The sequence below is a fragment of the Coccinella septempunctata genome, chromosome 1 (genome assembly GCF_907165205.1).
Source record: "Coccinella septempunctata chromosome 1, icCocSept1.1, whole genome shotgun sequence".
Classification (NCBI taxonomy): domain Eukaryota; kingdom Metazoa; phylum Arthropoda; class Insecta; order Coleoptera; family Coccinellidae; genus Coccinella; species Coccinella septempunctata.
The window spans coordinates 60001971-60019596 of record NC_058189.1 but is presented as its reverse complement, the minus strand read 5'-3'; the positions used below and the strand labels follow the sequence as shown (position 1 = coordinate 60019596).

The following is a 17626-nucleotide window of genomic DNA, read 5'->3' as shown; positions in this document are numbered from 1 at the left end:
TTTCTTAATTATGTAATTATTTGATCTGTAGCTAGGTTTTGTCAAAGAGAACTCTGTGGTTATGCTGTATGACATTTCGCTTCGTCTTTTGTAGTTTTTTTTGTGTTCTGTGGTTGCCTTGATGGTTGATGTTTGATGATGATGTTTGATCCGTAAAGAATGGCTTTGGCGGTGGTGAATGCTAATAATGTTGATATTAAAATGGATAATATAATAAATAAATCGAATTTGGATAAAATAGAAAGGTATATAATTGATGGTTGATTTATAATTCACCTTTTTCGCCTTATTAAATCAGTCATTTATTCAATACGAGGCGTCCCCATGAATCAATATCTTGATGTTGAATTTTTTTCAGTTTTTTGAACGATCCCCAATATAAAGAAGTTCTGGAAAGCTCAGCAAATTACAATACTCGACTATGTATAGAACGAAGGATGCGCCTACCATTTATAGATACACAAACTGGGGTTGCACAAAACCATTCATCCTTATTCATGCACCCTAGACAGAGAATTCCAGGATTGTTGCCTGGTCAAATATATTCTTATCCTAGACCTAGATGGAGAAAAAAACGGAGACAATATCTTACTATGAATTCTAGAGCATTTGCTAGAACAGCAGATTCAATATTAGATGAAGGAGAAGTACATAGCATTTCCCAAGTAGAAAATCCAGCTCTTCTAGATACCGATAGTAAAGATAGTCAATTATTGAAAGATGAGGTGCCAAAGGTACAATGATTTCAAAATTTGGAGAATACTGTAATCATCATTCTATTTTCATTTTAGGAATGGTATTATGATGAGCAAGATATGCTAGAAATGGAAGCTTATGATGAACCAGATCCTGACTCAGATTTAGATTATGAAGAAACTTATAAAAAAGGAAGGAAGAAGAAAGGCACAGGCAGGGTAATTAAATATATACTTAATATCAATTTGTTCAAATACTATGTGGTTGAAAATTATTTTGACAAATTTGAATCTCCCATTTCACAGGGGAGGGGTACAGACTCTCCTAGTACACCTGGACGTAAAAAAAGTTCAGCAAATGCAGGTAGAGGAAGAAAAAAAGGTGGTCATAGTTTTGAACCTACTCCTGGAGATCCAGATAAGCCATTTGCTTGTGAACGTAAGTTATCAATATTTGGTAATTAATTAAGTACTTACTTGGATTGTTTGAAAGCATGAGAAACCTTACAAATGATGAAGAATTATTTCTGCTCTCGTCTCATATACAACATGAATCTTCTTGTAGGATTTTCATTTATTCAAGTATAATAAGTGACTCACACACTGTTGCTAGAACGTCAATTATAATTTAATGGTCCGTAAAAATTTTAATCCTCTATTAAATGGTGTGTATGTCCTGTTTACACAGGGATTACAATTTAAGGGATCATTAAATTATGATGAGTGAATTAAATAATTAACAAGTTGCAGTTTTATTCAATTAAGATTATAGTAGTCTCAATTTTTCGAATATGAATGTGGAAATGATGGATCAAATGTTTTTATTTATCATCAGACTGATAGTTTTTGATGATTGGTATATTAAGCATTCAAGTTATATTAAAACCATGTTTTCTACTCTTCTAGTCCTCAATTTTATGAGGTTTATTTCAATCTGGAAGTTTTCATGTTGGCATATAGGGATTGAACCCAGTAATGAATTTTGGAGATAAAGCTTAGAAATCGAGGTAATATCTTCCAACTGTAGAAAATTTATATGCTCCTACCCTTATTTAGTTTTATTTTATTATCGAAATTCGCTATTTTTAATAGTTTTACCCACAAGACATTTTTGGTCATCTACATGCATTTTGAGAAAATGTAATGTGAAAAATAGGCAAAATTTTACCTAGGAATTCCTCTTCAAAGTGTAGTAACAATGTAATTTTTCTCATCTATCCCATTGTTTACCAAGATTATTGCCTTATTTTCTAAACTTGCGAAAAAATGTCATTCTCTTGTTTCTTTCAAAGGTTTCTCTGCTTGAGCATGTCAGAATGTTTATCAAACCAGAGATTACCAGTTTTCTTATTCACCTATTTCTGGTTTGTTATTCACAATGAATAAATTTCCTGATGAACCATGATCATTCATGGATTTGATTGTACCTCTTAGTAAGAGCTTGCTGCTTAGTACAGAGAGCTTCCTTGAATTGTTTATAGACAGGGACTCGAACCGAAAAAAAAATGGTAATGAAAAATGGGGTTAAAAAGAACCGAAATTAATTTCAGTTTTGCAGTACATAGTTGAACAAATGTGGAAAATAATTGGCTTTTTCTCAGTTATTTCCACGCTAGGAGGAGGATATGAAGATAAACAGTGGGTTGTAATATTTTGATTCCCAAAAATGAACCTTTAATTTGTAATTGTAAAATGAACATTCAATTTGTAAAATATTTCTTTTGGTGTAAGTAGTGGGTGGTAGTTTTTCCTTCACGATATTGTTGTTCTGGAGAAGAGAATATGAGGCTCACTGCTTACTTTCTGCATGCGTCTGTTGTAGACTTTTAATACAATAATTGTTTATAGCAGTTTGGTTAGGTTCTTTAATTTTCAATCTAACATATTTTTCTGAAAATCTGGCAGATTTCCAATTTTTGATGAAATTGAATTTTGGCATTCAACTTACTCTATTTCAAATGATTACCCATCAAAAGTATCAGAAAATTTTATATAATTTAAAGATATATATATACTTCTTCTAAAATATAGTCAGAATCTCATCCTATTACTCTACTGAACACATGATCTAGCTGAAATGAGAGCCACAATAGACTGTTTGTTGCAAAGATAGTGTGTTCACTTCAAAATAATTTAAACTTTTATATTTTGCTCTCTGAAGGATTTCAATTCCATTTGGGAGATCTCCATATATCAAAAAGCAGTAAAATGAAATGATTTCGGTTCGGGTTCACAGCATTGGGCTGTTTGTATGTTTGGATCTGATTGTTGTTCAAATGCTTTGTTTCTTCCTTTCAATTACTTGTTTTTTCTTTCGTTCGGTTCTGGTCCCTGAAATTGATCTTATGACAATCTTCTGAATTATTTCGTTTGGTAATCTGCACAGAATTAGTGGAACAATCTATTGCTTAACAATTTCATCGCTTTTTTACTAACTCTCAATTAATTCTGATACACTGAAGACTTGTAGATACATTTGTAGGGTCAGTAAACTCTTGAACCTGTCAAGAAGGGTTTATCGTGGTATCGTGAAAGTATTTGTTACAGGACCATCGAGAAATTCAGAAGATTATCATTGATCAGCCTTCAAATTCTGGTTAGCCACTATATTGCTTCAATGTAGTTAACTTTACTGAATTAATTCAACAAATAGTGAATTGTGCTGTTGAAACACATTAATTCAACTTTGTGTTCTTCAATCGACATTTAAATACAGTCTATACATAATAAAAAATTCAATTGATCATTCTTCGGTATCAAATAATGTAAAGATTTTTTTACATGTGTATTCATTATTTGTGAAAACCTGGAAAATTTAAATAATCGATTGCTTCATTGTGTTTTTCATTCAAAATTGGAAATCACCAATATTATGGCTAACTGATGAAGAATATGACGATATGATCGTCGAAGAATAAAAACTTCAGATAAAAATGAGTAGGCATTTCCTTTTAGTTTCTTCTTTTGTTTGAAAAAATTTCAGTGTGTGGAGCGCGTTACAAGACGAGGCCGGGGTTGACGTACCACTACGGACATTCTCACAAAGAGGGCGCTAGCGACGATAACTCGCGCGACAGTAATGCCTCTACCCTGACTCCGATGAACGTGGCTATGCCACCAGCACCTGGCCCATCGGGCTTGCCTGTTCCCTTTTCAGGCGTTCCTGGTCAGGGTGTGCAACCCATGCAAGGCGTTGTGGGGGGCAATAGTATGGGAGGGATGGGGGAGGTGGCGTCGCCAGTGCCGACGCATGGGGGGCAGCCGAATCCAGGACAGGTCTATCAAGATAGTTATGTTTCCTTTCTGAACCAGACACCCGGTACTAAATTTAACCTTATGATATTTCTAATTTTATTTTCTTTGATTATCAAAAGGTATTTTAGTTTAATTTGGAGTATTTTGCTTGCATGGTAGTAATGTTGTTCTCATACTTTTTTGTCTTTAGCTTTATTTTTCCCAACTATTAATTTTTTATCTCTGTTTCTGTCGTGTTGTGAGCATGGGCAAGCTTTTTCTTTGTTTAGAGATGATTCCAGTTATTTGAACAATTCAGTGTAGTTTAGTGACTATACCAATGAGGAGACCCATGAATGTTATTGAATGTTAACAATGTGTGTTATGCAAATGAAACTCGCTCTTTCAGTTAATTCGGCAAAAACTTTATACTTCATTGTCCGGTTTGACAGAGTTTGATTGGATAGTCAGCGCTTGATTAGAGGATCATATTGACTCGTTTTCTATTGATGATTCAGAATATTTTCCTTGTATCAAATTATAATCTATAAAAAAAATCCTCCTTTATCGGAACCCACTTTATACAGTGTGAGTCTTTGACTAGTACAAAGATTTTAACAGTAGATTCTTGAGGTCAAAAGAAACACTTTTTTCCCATTCCATTTTTTCCGATTCGGCCCTGATAAAAAGATATAGCCATTTTAAGTTTTTATAATGAGCTGTGCCACCCCTGGAAAAACAATATTACCTTCAGAATAACTAGCTAAATCTGTGACACTACACATCTGTGGATCTTTTAAAAAGAGTTGTATTCAGCCAAATTACCCAATTTTTCAAATTTCACAGATACTTTTTGAAACAACCAATAACTCGAAAACGGAGCATTATACGAGAAAATATGAAGAATACTTCTATTTTACAAAACGTTCAAATATTCATCAGTTTCAAGAGTTGGGTTCTTTGAATTTTGGGTATTTTTATGGTACGTAATGGTCATAATAAGAAAACTGGAAGACATTATAGGAGAAAATATGAAGAGTACAACAAAACGTTCAAATATTCATTAGATAGCATATAACTTAGTTTCAAGAATTGGGTTCTTTCAATTTTTGGTATTTTTATGGTACGTAATGGTCACAATGAGAAAACTGGAAGACGTGGGTGATATCTTGTGTCCGAAAAAGATTCATCGAATAAATGACAAACTATATTCCAAAATTCATTTCATTCGTAAAAACGTTTGTGAAATAGAACTGGAAAAATATAAATTTTTTTATGGTTTTCAACCGAGACGATTCGCAAGAAATGGTAAAAAACAAAAGTTTTTTTTACCTCAAGAATCTACTGTTAAAATATTTTGTATTAGTCAAAGATTCACCCTGTATAATATTCAGGCTAATTAATTGAAAAAACATGAGAATTATTGGAAAATTCATAATGAACCTACTTACAGATGACATGATCAAATGAAATGGTATTATTACTTGTATTCAATTTGATGAGTAGAATTGAAAAATGTTGAGTATAGTGTAGATCATCACAATTTTGTTGGTAGGAAAATGTTATTTACAGTAGTTCCAATCAGCATGCATTCGAGGTTTTTTGTTGACCAACATAAATTTCGTATATCGTCAGATTCGTTTCGTTTTCACCTTTCAAATGAAGAAAGGCTGCCAATACAGTTGAATTATTGAATTGATGTGGCCAATAGTTGAGGAAAATCAGTTTATTCAGTTTGACATTTGAATAAATATATTATCCGAAAATTGAATTACCTCCAATCTAACAGGTAGAATAAACAAAATTAGTAGATGAATTCAACAAGAATTATGGCGCCGTTGAATTGTTACGATGCATTCATGTTTTCTCAACAGTAATGAATAGAAATTCATACATAGTTCATTTTGACTTAAGACACTCGTGGATATCACGAAAAATGTTATACTGATTTTGGTTTTCTTCCTTTTGTGAAATTTTAGGAAATATTTAGATTAATAAATTTTTTATATTATGACATTCCAACATGGAGAAGGTTTCTGTTAACTTTTATCCACCATCGATGAAAAAATTATCATAATCTATCAATTTTTTTGAGCATCATGACAATTATGATTATTTACGAATTGTCTATCAAACATTGATTGATCTCTTGTGATTTATGGGACATTATTCACCGGTGTATCAAACTTCATGCTTAGAGTCACAGACAGAGGTCCTCAACATAGAGAAATTGCAATATTGAAATGTCAGAAGTTGCCTTAGCCAATATTGAGGTATAGAAATGAATACTTTAATATTGAAACGGAAGTGAGATACTTTAGAAATAATTTTTCTTCATAATGGTGGATAAAGTATAGCTTAGAAGGGGTTGGGCATAGGGTTTCTTCCGATAAACACAAAATTAAAAAAAAAAAAGGTGATTGAGAGATTCTATTTCCCTGAGCTTTCCTATGAGCTGTGGTGTATGTTTGCATTTGAAAAAGTTGGATGGACTTGCGGCTAAGGGGTTGAAGAAAAACACCCAATTTTGTTGCCAGCAAATTAGGGTAATGAAAAAACAACTGCATTTGGAGTTATTGGTTAAAGAAATGTTAATATTACTCCAGACTTATCCAAACCACTTCAAAAAAGTCAATCTATATTCTAGTTTTGTAGGAATAATGTATAAACTTTTCCAAGACTGTATGAAGCGATTTTTCCATAAAAATAAAAAACTTTATTAGTATTTTCAAAGATAAGAAGTATTTTTGAGCCAAGAAAGCCCTAAGTATTCATCGTGATATCCACTTTTGTCCAACCCTCGACTGTATAACTCATTTTTATGCCTTCCTTAGGTTCCCAACCAAGGGCCCGTAACCGCGCGGGCCAGGGCCCACCAATAGGCGCCCCTCCGGGCATTCAGCCACCCCCGATGTCCATGCCGCAGGCGGCCCCGCTCCCCCCGAATCTACCCCCCTCTCAGCCCCCGATGCCATCCATGCCGCAGCACCCGCCGCCGAACATGTCATCCGAAGAACCCCAGATGCCGGTGCTTCCGCCGGAAAACCCCGTCGAACCCCCGCCCCCAGTGCCGGCAGAAGGCCCTCCTCCCAAAGAGGGGGGGCCGCCCAAGGCGGGCCCCAGCCCCTACTGCGACTTCTGCCTGGGCGACAGTAGGGAGAACAAGAAGACAGGGTGTCCGGAGGAACTGGTTTCATGCTCCGATTGCGGAAGATCAGGTAAGAACGGGGCGGTCGATACGTTGGAGGCGACGAAAAGGGGGCGTAGAAAAAAGTAGACATTTCTATGCGTCTTTCACTATGTCAGTTTACTGCAATGACTTTTATGAGAGCAGTCGGCTGGCCATGAAATTTGACACATTCCACACTGACTGGATGCTATGTTGTCAGTTCTACATAAAAGTCTTGATAGTTTCGTATTTCTCACAATGTGAATTTACGTCAGAAAATAAATTGATTCGAAAATATGTGATGAACATAATTGAAGGGTACAGGGAAAAAACCATCAATGTCAATTTTTGTCCGAAAATGAGTTAGACACACAATTCAATTCAGAATGCAGAGTAGTATCTTATGGTATATTAAAACAGGCATGAAACTAGTTTAGTCATACGTTAAATCGCTGCCGAAGATTTACCGTACAGGAAAAAAACTAACGATGTCTATTAATACACGGAAAAAAAATCGAAGTCGTCATTTCATGTAATGCACTCATTTTATGTATAATAACATTAATAATGATCATGCCTAGAACAATAATGTTTAATTTGTCATATTTCAAATAATATGAACGGATTTTGAAGTTGAAATCGCGTTTTTCTCAGCTGAAAGTAAAATTGACATCGATGGTTTTTTCCCTGTACCCTTCAATTAACGTTTATTCAAACTGATTGAAGGGATCATTTATTTAGTTATTTGGATGGAAAGTACCAGAGATCAGTATAATTCTAAATTACACTTATACTCTGTCTTGTCTCTTTGGCAAGCCGTAACTCTTTAGTAAATAGTTGTGGTAACGTCGTTTTGACATTAACGACATTTCACGACTTAATTCTTTCTAGTTATAAAAAATTATTTCATGGCCAACTGACTGCTTTCATAAAAGTGAATGGAGTTATATGTTTAATTATGATATGATGGCTTCCTCTTCTGTTACTGTTTTTATTGTTTTTGAACTTTTGACGGGCATTTTCTACGCTGCAGTTTCATGGTTCTCCTGAAATGCACATTGTTTGTCTTTATAAGGCTATGCTAGTCGTTGTTTCATTAATTCCTTCAAGAACTGACAAGATATTCATCGAACTATCTGATCAGAATCTCTTCACAAACCTTTTAGGGCTTTCACTCCCAATCTCTGAAACAAAATCTGACAATTAATGTCAGACAAAAAGCGACAATTCCAGAAGATTTTCAAAAGTAGATTTTTTCGTCTGATGAAGGAGTCTGATATAGACTCCGAAACGTTACGAAGAATTATAGTTTCAACGTTATTTATTTTGAGTTCATTGTCAGGCAACAATTTTTTCTAGTTAATTTGCTCCTGACAAATTAGTGCAAGAATTCACGCAGGAGCAAATCGTTGATTTCATTTTTAATTGATTTTGTTTCAGAGATTGGGAGTGAAAGCCCTAAAAGGTTTGTGAAGAGATGCAAAATCCTCCCAAAATAAATTTCAATCGATATCTGATCAGAAAATTATGTGTTGTTTTGCACCATTATGTAGATTGATGAATATTTCTTCATTGTTATCGGTTAAGTTTCATAGTAGAATCTTGTCATCAAAGGTTCTGCTTGATCATGGTCGTATGCACCGTTTCATTAAACAAAGATTGAATCCTTAAACCATTTTTATTTCATAGAATTTCTATGCTTGAACATGGTTTAACAATTTGATCTTCTTTTAAGGATATGGCAATAAGAGACTAGTATTTCTCACATCCATTGTATGCTATCTGTTTGATAGAAATGACAATTTTTATTTTATTAGTTGCCAGTGCATTGGTAGATTTTTTCAAATTCTTCAGCAATGAAGATAGCTACCAAAGAAATATAGTGTTTTTCGCCGAGGATATACACTCAAATTACGTTTTCTATTTTCCACCAAAGTCGATAGCTTCAAAAGTGGCAACTTTTAGCTTGTTCACAATATATTATACACCCAGGCAGACTCATTTCTTGTGTTATAAATATCCTGTAGCATGCAATGGAATGTTGAAAAATACATACAGCAACCTCAAGGAATTGACGAAATTTGAGTTGTTACAAAATTTACATTAGATTTTATATAATTCTTATGAATCCAAAGATTTATTTATTATTCAGTACTATATTGAATTTTTAGTTGATATATGATATTTTAAGATTCAGTTTATACTAACTGAAAGTTATTACGTGAAATATTTTGATTATTTATCTGATCGCAAGAGTTCACCTGAGGAAATGTTCAACATGATATTTCTTCATTGAAATAGATCCAGAATGTCCATTCTGAACACTGTGTATTTCAATGTATCGTTTACATATCCGAGTAATGCGAAGTGCAGTGTCTAGAATGCAGCGTTAAGCATGTTTCCTTTGCAATCTACCTATTGAGTTCTTATCAGTAATTATTACTATGAAGGGTTGTAGCAGTTCATTTGCTTATGAGTTGTGGAATTTCTAGACGTTGCATTTCTTGAATGATTTTAGTTGTTAAGGTATCAAATAATAAATAGGTGGACCAGTGAAGGACAAATTTTTGAAGTGATATACTTGTTTCATAGCTGCCAAAATATGTACAAATTACTTCTATTAGGCAAATGCTTTTTTTTTCTTAATCATTATAAAAATGTCATTGTGTGATAGTAGGTAAATTTTAAAGAACTGTCGATTGTTAACATTCATAAGTGTTCTCATGATCATTCCGTTTTTTCATAACGGAGATATCGCATTCAGAGTAGTAGAGTATTTATGATTTTTCAATTCAAATTAAATCTGTTGGAGGTTATAATCTCAAGTTTTGTGATAATCATAGCCTTTGATCATTTGATTTTCGAAAAAAGATTGAGTTGACCGAATAATTCAGATTCTTAATTCACTTTGGTTATTGCACTGGACTGCAATATTCAGGGTTTTAAGCATTGTCCATTAGACCTATCTAGGAAAACGTATAAGATTTGTATCTAAAAACTTGTGAATTGTAATGAATTCAACTAAAATATTTTGGTCTCCGAGGAGTTGAGTCAAACTGTGTTATTTCTAAAAATTTTATCATAAATTCTGTTTTGAGTTCTAGTTAAAATGTTGTCAAAACAATCTCATTCGGTTTTCTCGATACGTCTAAACAACAGTTTGCGTGAAACACCCTGTAGAATTACTTCTTTTGCTTTTTCTGATGTTATTCCATATATGTTGAGTCAAAGACTATATTGCTGTACATTTGTTTCACCCGATAATTTATTAATCTTTGGGTGCTTTCATAAATTATTGTGATATTTTTTGTCAATATAGCTTGTTTTACATAATTCAACTATTATACAGCTGAATGTTAAGTATAACTTTCAGGATTTGCTTTTTTCAGTAATTTCATATTTTAAAAATGAATTGTACACTTTAGACAATTTTGGTTTCAACTCTTTCTAAGACTGCTATCCCAAATTATACAAATTTTTTGGTGTTAGCATACAATGTAAAACATTATTTTATAAGTTAGTCTGATTTTCATTGTGTAATTATAATATTCGCCCAACATTAATATCCTTAAGTAGCTTCACAATACTTTGAGAATGCTCTTGTTGAGTGTAACTGAAAAATTTTCAGTTAGTTATTGATTAACATGATGGGTTCTCAAGAACAGTTATTTTCCAAGGCAAATATGTGTAGATACAAATATTGGTGCAATAAAACGTTGCCAACAGAGAAAGTATTGTTATTTTTTCAGTGCTGAAGATAAGTGCACTTCAATTTATGTAAGTTTTTTCAAGTCTTTCCATTTATTTCAATGAAGTTGCTAACTTGTTCCAAAGAAAAATTACGTAACTTGGAAAGTCACTGTTCTTCTGCACTCTTTCCTTGAAAACATCCATTTTTTCCCTCAAAAATCAAACATCATTTTTCATGAGAGGTTTTACAGAAAGTCACAAAGAGTGGCTATTAATAAATATTAGAATTTTGATGATGAAGTGAAAAGTGTTCAGTCTGACATGCTTTTTTCAATATTCAGCAGAAATGTAAGATGTTGCAATGAGAAGAAAATATTTCACCGGATAATCTACCACATCTAGGAAATGCTACAACATATGAATTATGCAAATTAGAAAAAATACTGAAACCATAAAGGAATTTTAAACCATCGAAAAGAATGCATTGATGAAATGCATTTCCAAATCAATGAGGATGTATTTTCATTTTTTCTGAATGAACGATTACTTAAAATACTGAAGAATTCCTTCATTAAACATTTTATGCATTTGCTTCAGGTCATCCAAGTTGCCTTCAATTCACCCCAAACATGATGATATCAGTAAAGAAATATAGATGGCAGTGTATCGAATGCAAATGTTGCTCCGTTTGTGGAAACTCTGATAACGATGTAAGTGTTTTTATTACCAGAAGGAATATCATGGTTTTAGTGACTTTAATGCATGAAATCATCACTTACCTCATTTTGAATTTAAAATTTCAGGACCAGTTATTGTTTTGTGATGATTGCGATAGGGGATACCACATGTATTGCTTAACGCCACCATTAGAAAACCCGCCAGAAGGATCTTGGTCTTGCAAAGTTTGTGTCAACATATTCCACAAGTGAAATGTATGATAGTTTGAATTCACATAGAAATTAAGTATCTTTTGTGTAAACATTGAAATTCTGTTGATATTAAATGCTAGGTTTCTCAGTTCAAAAAAAGAACAAATTAAATACTTAAGAAATTTAATTTTTTAATAAAAATGTTGATTTTGATACTTAAGCTAACACAAATTATTTTATTGCTAACATTTTGAGGTTCAGTTTGGTGCATGAATTGGGAGAGAAAACATGTAAAAGGAAAAGACATGATGTAATTTTGAATAAAAAGAAATACTTTTGTTATGTTCAATTTCATTTCAAGAACTGCTTCGTGGAGATTTAAAAAGTAAACAGTACTTCAAGGATAATTACTTGGCAAGTTCATATGATGTAAATAAGGCTAGTTGTGTGGAAATAAATCATTATTTATTAGAGATCTATATTTATTAGGAAACCCACTCAGAGGAATTCGGAGGAAAACTAAAATGCATTCTTTAAATCGTCAAATATATATCAGAACGAAATTTAACTCATACAAAAGGAAATTCTTCCTTATTTAAAAAAGTTTCACATATATACAAACGAAAAACTCAGATTTTAAAACAATCATCATTACGTCAGTCAAGAACCTATTTTAGGTCTTCCTCATCGTACAGATCGTCGAAATCGTTGAAGAAATCCCCATGGACGCATTTTTCATTTGCTGCCAGATCCATTAACATTCCACTTGCACTACCACCTTCTTCAAGATCCATGTAGGGTCCTGCCCCCTCAGGAAACATCTCATCAGCAACTACAGCAGGCTTCATACTTTGTATTTATGGAGAATTTGTTTGAAGAAATATAACAGCTGAGTTGTTTAAGCTTTTGGTGAAGCTGTCTGCTCTCAGAACACTTTTTTATTTAGTTCACTTCACTGACTGCAGTAAACAAATAAGATAACCTATTAAATGAAGTGTCAGTATCATAGAGATGTACAAATTTTGTACCCACAGATATTATTTTTCTTGGTTACAGTATTTAGAGTTCTCTAGTTGGCATGTCAACTGACGATAATGCCAACATAAAGAATAGATACTACTTTCTATAGGTGCCAACATGAGGGTACAAAATATATTTTGGCTGATTTTTAGCCGATATTCTCGGTTTGCCGTGATCAGTTCGTCGATCAACATCAATTAGTTTCAAATTAGATGTAAAATTCGTAGATAGAAAAATTTAAACGCCATCTGACGGATAGTTTCGGAACTACGAAAAATTATTTTTTCTTGAAATGAGATCCTGTCGAGATTTTGCCCAAGTCTTATATCGATACGTTACACAGCTAGTGAGTGAGTTTCGGAAAAAAAACAGAAAAAAGTTGATTTCTGATAATACAAACTCAAAAAACCCACGAACCGATTTTGCTGGGGGACGACAACAGGGTTTTCGTCTGCTTACTGTGAAAGAAACCCCTTTCGGTTTTTTATTCGACTTATTTAACCCTATAAGGCTGATGAATTTTACAATATTTACGACTATTGACTGAATACATGCACCCAGTGCAAGGAAGTCAACGAGTCGTGGACTAAGACGAATTAAAAGAAGCAACAATTAAGCAAATGAATCACTATCAATGTTGACATACCTCGAATCTTGAACTGTTGTTATGGTACGTTACAATCGAGGGGACACGCTTCTTTTTCCTGCATTTCACCGAATCCGCTCAGATTTCTACTCAGACAATAACAAAGGCAACGGCAAATTCATCGACCTGATTTTGCCAGATTCGTGTATAAGCCCTATCATTTTGGAAAAGAAAACGAGTTCATGTTCTTCGAGCACAATTTTCGATTGACCATTATGGAAGAGAGTGAGGAAAGTAATAAATTCAACTACATATGAATTACTTGCTCATGTCATATTTTCGCGAGAAATCGAAAAAATATTCCCCAGAATCGAGATTTTTGTTGGTAATTACACATATTCTATACAAACGTAATTATGAATGGAAAAAGAAATGATTTGTTTCTGAGCTCTACTTCAAATTCATATACACTTAGCTTACTTGGTTTTGATCAAGAAGAAAATTCATTTATTTATTAGAAAAATGCTCGACCAGGTTAATTTTTATTTTATTACGCAGCTTCTTTCAAATGAGGTATGGATTACCAAATCTACCTTTTCAAAATATAGGGGTTGGGTTGTAGCACTAAAGGTTGAAGCGATACGGTTCTGAATTTGATCTTAAAAGTTGTACCCCTGGAATAAAAAATTGACGTGTTCGAGCGTTTTTATACAGGGTGGGTCTTTGACTCGTACAAATATTTGAACAATATATTTTTGAGGTCAAAAGAAATTCTTTTTTCTTTTACCAGCTTATGCGAATCGGCTCGGTTTGAAAGATACAGGCTGTTAAAAAGCCATAGAAAAAATATTATTTTTAGTTCTATCTCACAAACGGTTTTATAGAATGAAATGAATTTCGGAACAAGGTTTTTCATTTATTTGATGAATCTTTTTCGAACACAAAATATCACCCACATCTTCCAGTTTTCTCATTAAAACCATTACGTACCATAAAAATACCAAAAATTCAAAGAACCAAACTCTTGAAACTAAATTGGACGCTATCAAAGGAATATAAGAAAGTTTTTTAAAATGGAAGTGTGTTCTACATATTTTCCCTTATAATGCGCCGTTTTCGAGTAATTTGATGTTCAAAAATTAAAAAGTATCTTAGGTACTTTGGCTGAATACAACTCTTTTTAAAAGATCCACAGATATGTGTAGTGTCACAGGTCACAGATTAAGATAGTTATTCTGAAAGTAATTTTGTTTTTCCAGGGGTGGCACTGCTCATTGAGAAAACTTTAAATGGCTTTATCTTTTTATCAGGGCCGAATTGGAAAAATTCGTATAGGAATAAAGTGTTTCTTTAGACCTCAAGAATCTACTATTGAAATATTTGTACGAGTCGAAGACTCGCCCTGTATAATATACAGGGTGGGCAAAATTCGTTGTCTACTGAGGGGATCTCGAGAATTATAGCAGCTAGAAGAAAACGGATGACACATTCTCTAACTCTTTTTTCATGACTAATCCAAATCTGAGAACAGAATCGGCCTATCAATTTTAGATTTAGAGTTATAAACAAAAATTGAGATTTTGACGATTCCGAAAAGTTCTCAAAACTTTTTTGTTTGAAGTTACAGATCTGAAACTTGTACCTTCTTAAGCAATTTCATACGTAGAATCTACTAACAAAAGATTTTTTCCAAATCAAAAATATCAAATTCAATAAAAGTTTGCATTTAAAAAAATTAAAGTTCACCTAATGTTTCGAAATGTAAAAATATTTTGAGCTCATAATTGGATTCTATGTAAAAAAGTGACTGTAGCAATGACGGCTCGTCCGGGTATGCAGGGTCGGCCGGGCCGACCCAAAAATAATCGAGAAATGGAAAATAATTATAATTATTTTATTCTTCAAAACTTATTCCAAATGATTAATTTCGATATTAAATTCTCGATTAATTCCCTAGTAATACGTACGACAACTTATTTCGATCAACGTGACGCCCCTGTCGCCCTGCGTTAGTTTATTTCGAAGTTCTCTTTCCTTACGATAAACACGCTACACGCTAGGTCGGCCAGCCGGCAGTAGCCTAGCGAAACGCTTCAAGTTATTGTACTATACAGCACCTACGTCGCACGCAGTTATCACCAAGTTGAACATCGTATTACGTCGCTGCTAGATACATACACGGTCGGCCAGCACGAGTTGGGCCTACCTTGCTATGGTTTGGTCGTTTAGTTGCCATATTTCTAGATTTCCTCATTGTCTATTCTAAGATATTATATTATCAAATGAATAGTTAATCAATAAATATTATGTCTATTTTAGAAAAGAGCGTATTCGCACCTTTTAAGAATAGTTTTAGTCAATGAAAATATAATATATCCCTAATTATAGTTAGATTTTTTTATTATTAAATGAATAGTTAATTTTTGAAAAAGGGTATTCCGACCGTATAAGAGTAGTTTAGTGATTTTTTGACCATAAAAATTCGTAATTCCTAGTGAATTTATTAGGGCACGGTGATTTCGAAGCTTCTTGAATACGCGTAGGCCGGCCGGCCGAGCCTCGGAGTGGGGATATAAGAATCGCATCCGCATCGCTGTTCCCATATTATGAATTGAATTAGGTCAGCGTCGTAGAATAAGAGAAAGGGGTGCACATGTTTATCAGTTTTCTTCGATTCATTTCGTAAATTTTGACAATCTGAGTGGTTCTAAATTTCTTTAATTGTTGAATAATTGGAGTAGTAGCAAATCGAAACAAACTTTGCATCCTGTCACAAGATCATGTGACAGTAGAAGGAAGAATGGTGAAATAAAGAAAGGAAAAATTAGTACATTTTCACTTAAAATCAAAATTGTAGATGTGTTTCAGTGAACTTAAAATTTTGATTCGTATTGACGTTTTGTGTTGTAATAAATTTGTTATCGGTATTTACAGAGAGACACCGAAGAAGAATAAAACTATTATTCAAAAGCTGGGCAAAAACAAAGAAGTATAGTACATTCTTTCTCCAAAAACAAGCCGTTATATCGCATTAAAAACGAAACTTATATACACTGTTGTATAAAAATAAATCAGACTATATCAACAGGATGGGGCATAAGTCTGGAATAAAATTAATATTTCTTCAATATTAATCAACCACTCAAAATGAAGACACTGAAACCCACCAATTGCTTTTCAATTACCTTCTTTTTCTATCAATGAGTAGTTTCTCAACCAATAACTTAACATCAAGATGCTGAAAAACATGTCATTTCTGATTGCATTTATTTTTGGGAAATAAAATTGAATATTTTTTTCCATCCCTTAGCCGCAACCCTATCCGACTGATCTTCAGAAACTTAATCGACAAAAATATATCAATATTTAATTTTAGAAAAACAGAGATTATGGTGGGATTCCGCGTTTTCATTTTCAGTTATTGGTTGAAAAAATAGATATTAATTTTATTTCAGGATATTCCCCTGTATATCCTGGGTCTGGCCGACCCACACCTTATGGGCACGAGCCGTCACTGGACTGTAGAAGGTTCAAGTTTTAGATTTGTAACTTCAAAGACAAAAAAGTTATGAGAACTTTACGAAATTGTCAAACTCAAAAACGAAGTATCGTAGGAGGCTTCGGTATTCACCATTCTTTGTTTTTCCGAAAAAGAGATCGGAAATATGTCATCCGTTTTCTTCTAGCTGCTTTAGTTCTCGAGTTCTCTCAGTAGACAACGAATTTTGCCCACCCTTACTTTTATTTTTCCTTATTATGGACATCAACGTTTTTTGTTTTTTTTATATTTATTGGTGGTACTATTGAAAAGTCTCAATAATTTCGAAACCGAAAAAAAAATCATTTCTTTAGTACATACCTACTCTTGACTGATGAATGTTATTATATCTATAGATATCTATGAGGAAAAACACCTAATTTTCAAGAATGAAAAGAATAATAATGATTTATAATTATTATTAAACCACGATAAGAAAAATTGTAGATGCAAATAAGAATATAAAAAGGTACAAATTTAACAGCGTAGAAAAATAAAGATTCTGACAAAGTGATTTGGAATATGTACGTACATGTATAATAATATTGCTTCTATTCGCTAGAACATATTTCGTCATCATCATCGAAGAGATCTCCGAAATCATTGAAAAAATCTTCATGAAATGTGACCAACTTCGATTTTGTTATTCGTTCCAATCTTTTTGGACTTGTTGCTGGGTTGTAATAAACATTGTTTTGGACGTTTTGGTTTCTTGTTTCAGTCACCGGAGGATCTTCGAACTCGTCATCGTATAGTATCGAGTCCATCTCGCTTATTTGCCTGTTGTGTCTATCTAACATAAGTTGTATTCTTCTGTTGAGGGAT

General features: G+C 33.3%; 2 protein-coding genes across 3 annotated transcripts; one reads left to right on the top strand and one right to left on the bottom strand.

Moving 5' to 3' along the window:
• Window positions 1-104: 104 nt before the first annotated feature.
• On the top strand, window positions 105-11999 carry LOC123322817 (zinc finger protein ubi-d4 B). Of its 2 annotated transcripts, XM_044910841.1 has the most exons (8): window positions 105-245; window positions 359-734; window positions 792-914; window positions 1002-1134; window positions 3679-4014; window positions 6764-7147; window positions 11386-11498; window positions 11592-11999. In XM_044910841.1, exons 1-8 carry the CDS (start codon window positions 160-162, stop codon window positions 11715-11717), a joined length of 1677 nt encoding a protein of 558 aa, XP_044766776.1. In that variant the 5' UTR covers window positions 105-159; the 3' UTR covers window positions 11718-11999. The 2 variants fall into 2 exon arrangements, with proteins under 2 accessions (XP_044766776.1, XP_044766778.1); XM_044910843.1 differs by lacking the exon at window positions 3679-4014.
• Window positions 12000-12189: 190 nt separating this feature from the next.
• On the bottom strand, window positions 12190-17473 carry LOC123322821 (COP9 signalosome complex subunit 9). Its single transcript, XM_044910849.1, has 2 exons — window positions 17334-17473; window positions 12190-12616 (listed from the first exon to the last, which is right to left on the bottom strand). Exon 2 carries the CDS (start codon window positions 12503-12505, stop codon window positions 12326-12328), a length of 180 nt encoding a protein of 59 aa, XP_044766784.1. The 5' UTR covers window positions 12506-12616; window positions 17334-17473; the 3' UTR covers window positions 12190-12325.
• Between the last annotated feature and the right edge of the window lie 153 nt (window positions 17474-17626).

Excerpts from the sequence above, each read along its gene's own strand:
- LOC123322817 (XM_044910841.1), top strand. The coding sequence starts at position 160 with ATGGCTTTGGCGGTGGTGAATGCTAATAATGTTGATATTAAAATGGAT. Across the intron at positions 7,148-11,385 it reads CTCCGATTGCGGAAGATCAG|GTCATCCAAGTTGCCTTCAA; the intron begins GTAAGAACGGGG and ends CATTTGCTTCAG. Across the intron at positions 11,499-11,591 it reads GTGGAAACTCTGATAACGAT|GACCAGTTATTGTTTTGTGA; the intron begins GTAAGTGTTTTT and ends TTAAAATTTCAG.
- LOC123322821 (XM_044910849.1), bottom strand. The coding sequence starts at position 12,505 with ATGAAGCCTGCTGTAGTTGCTGATGAGATGTTTCCTGAGGGGGCAGGA.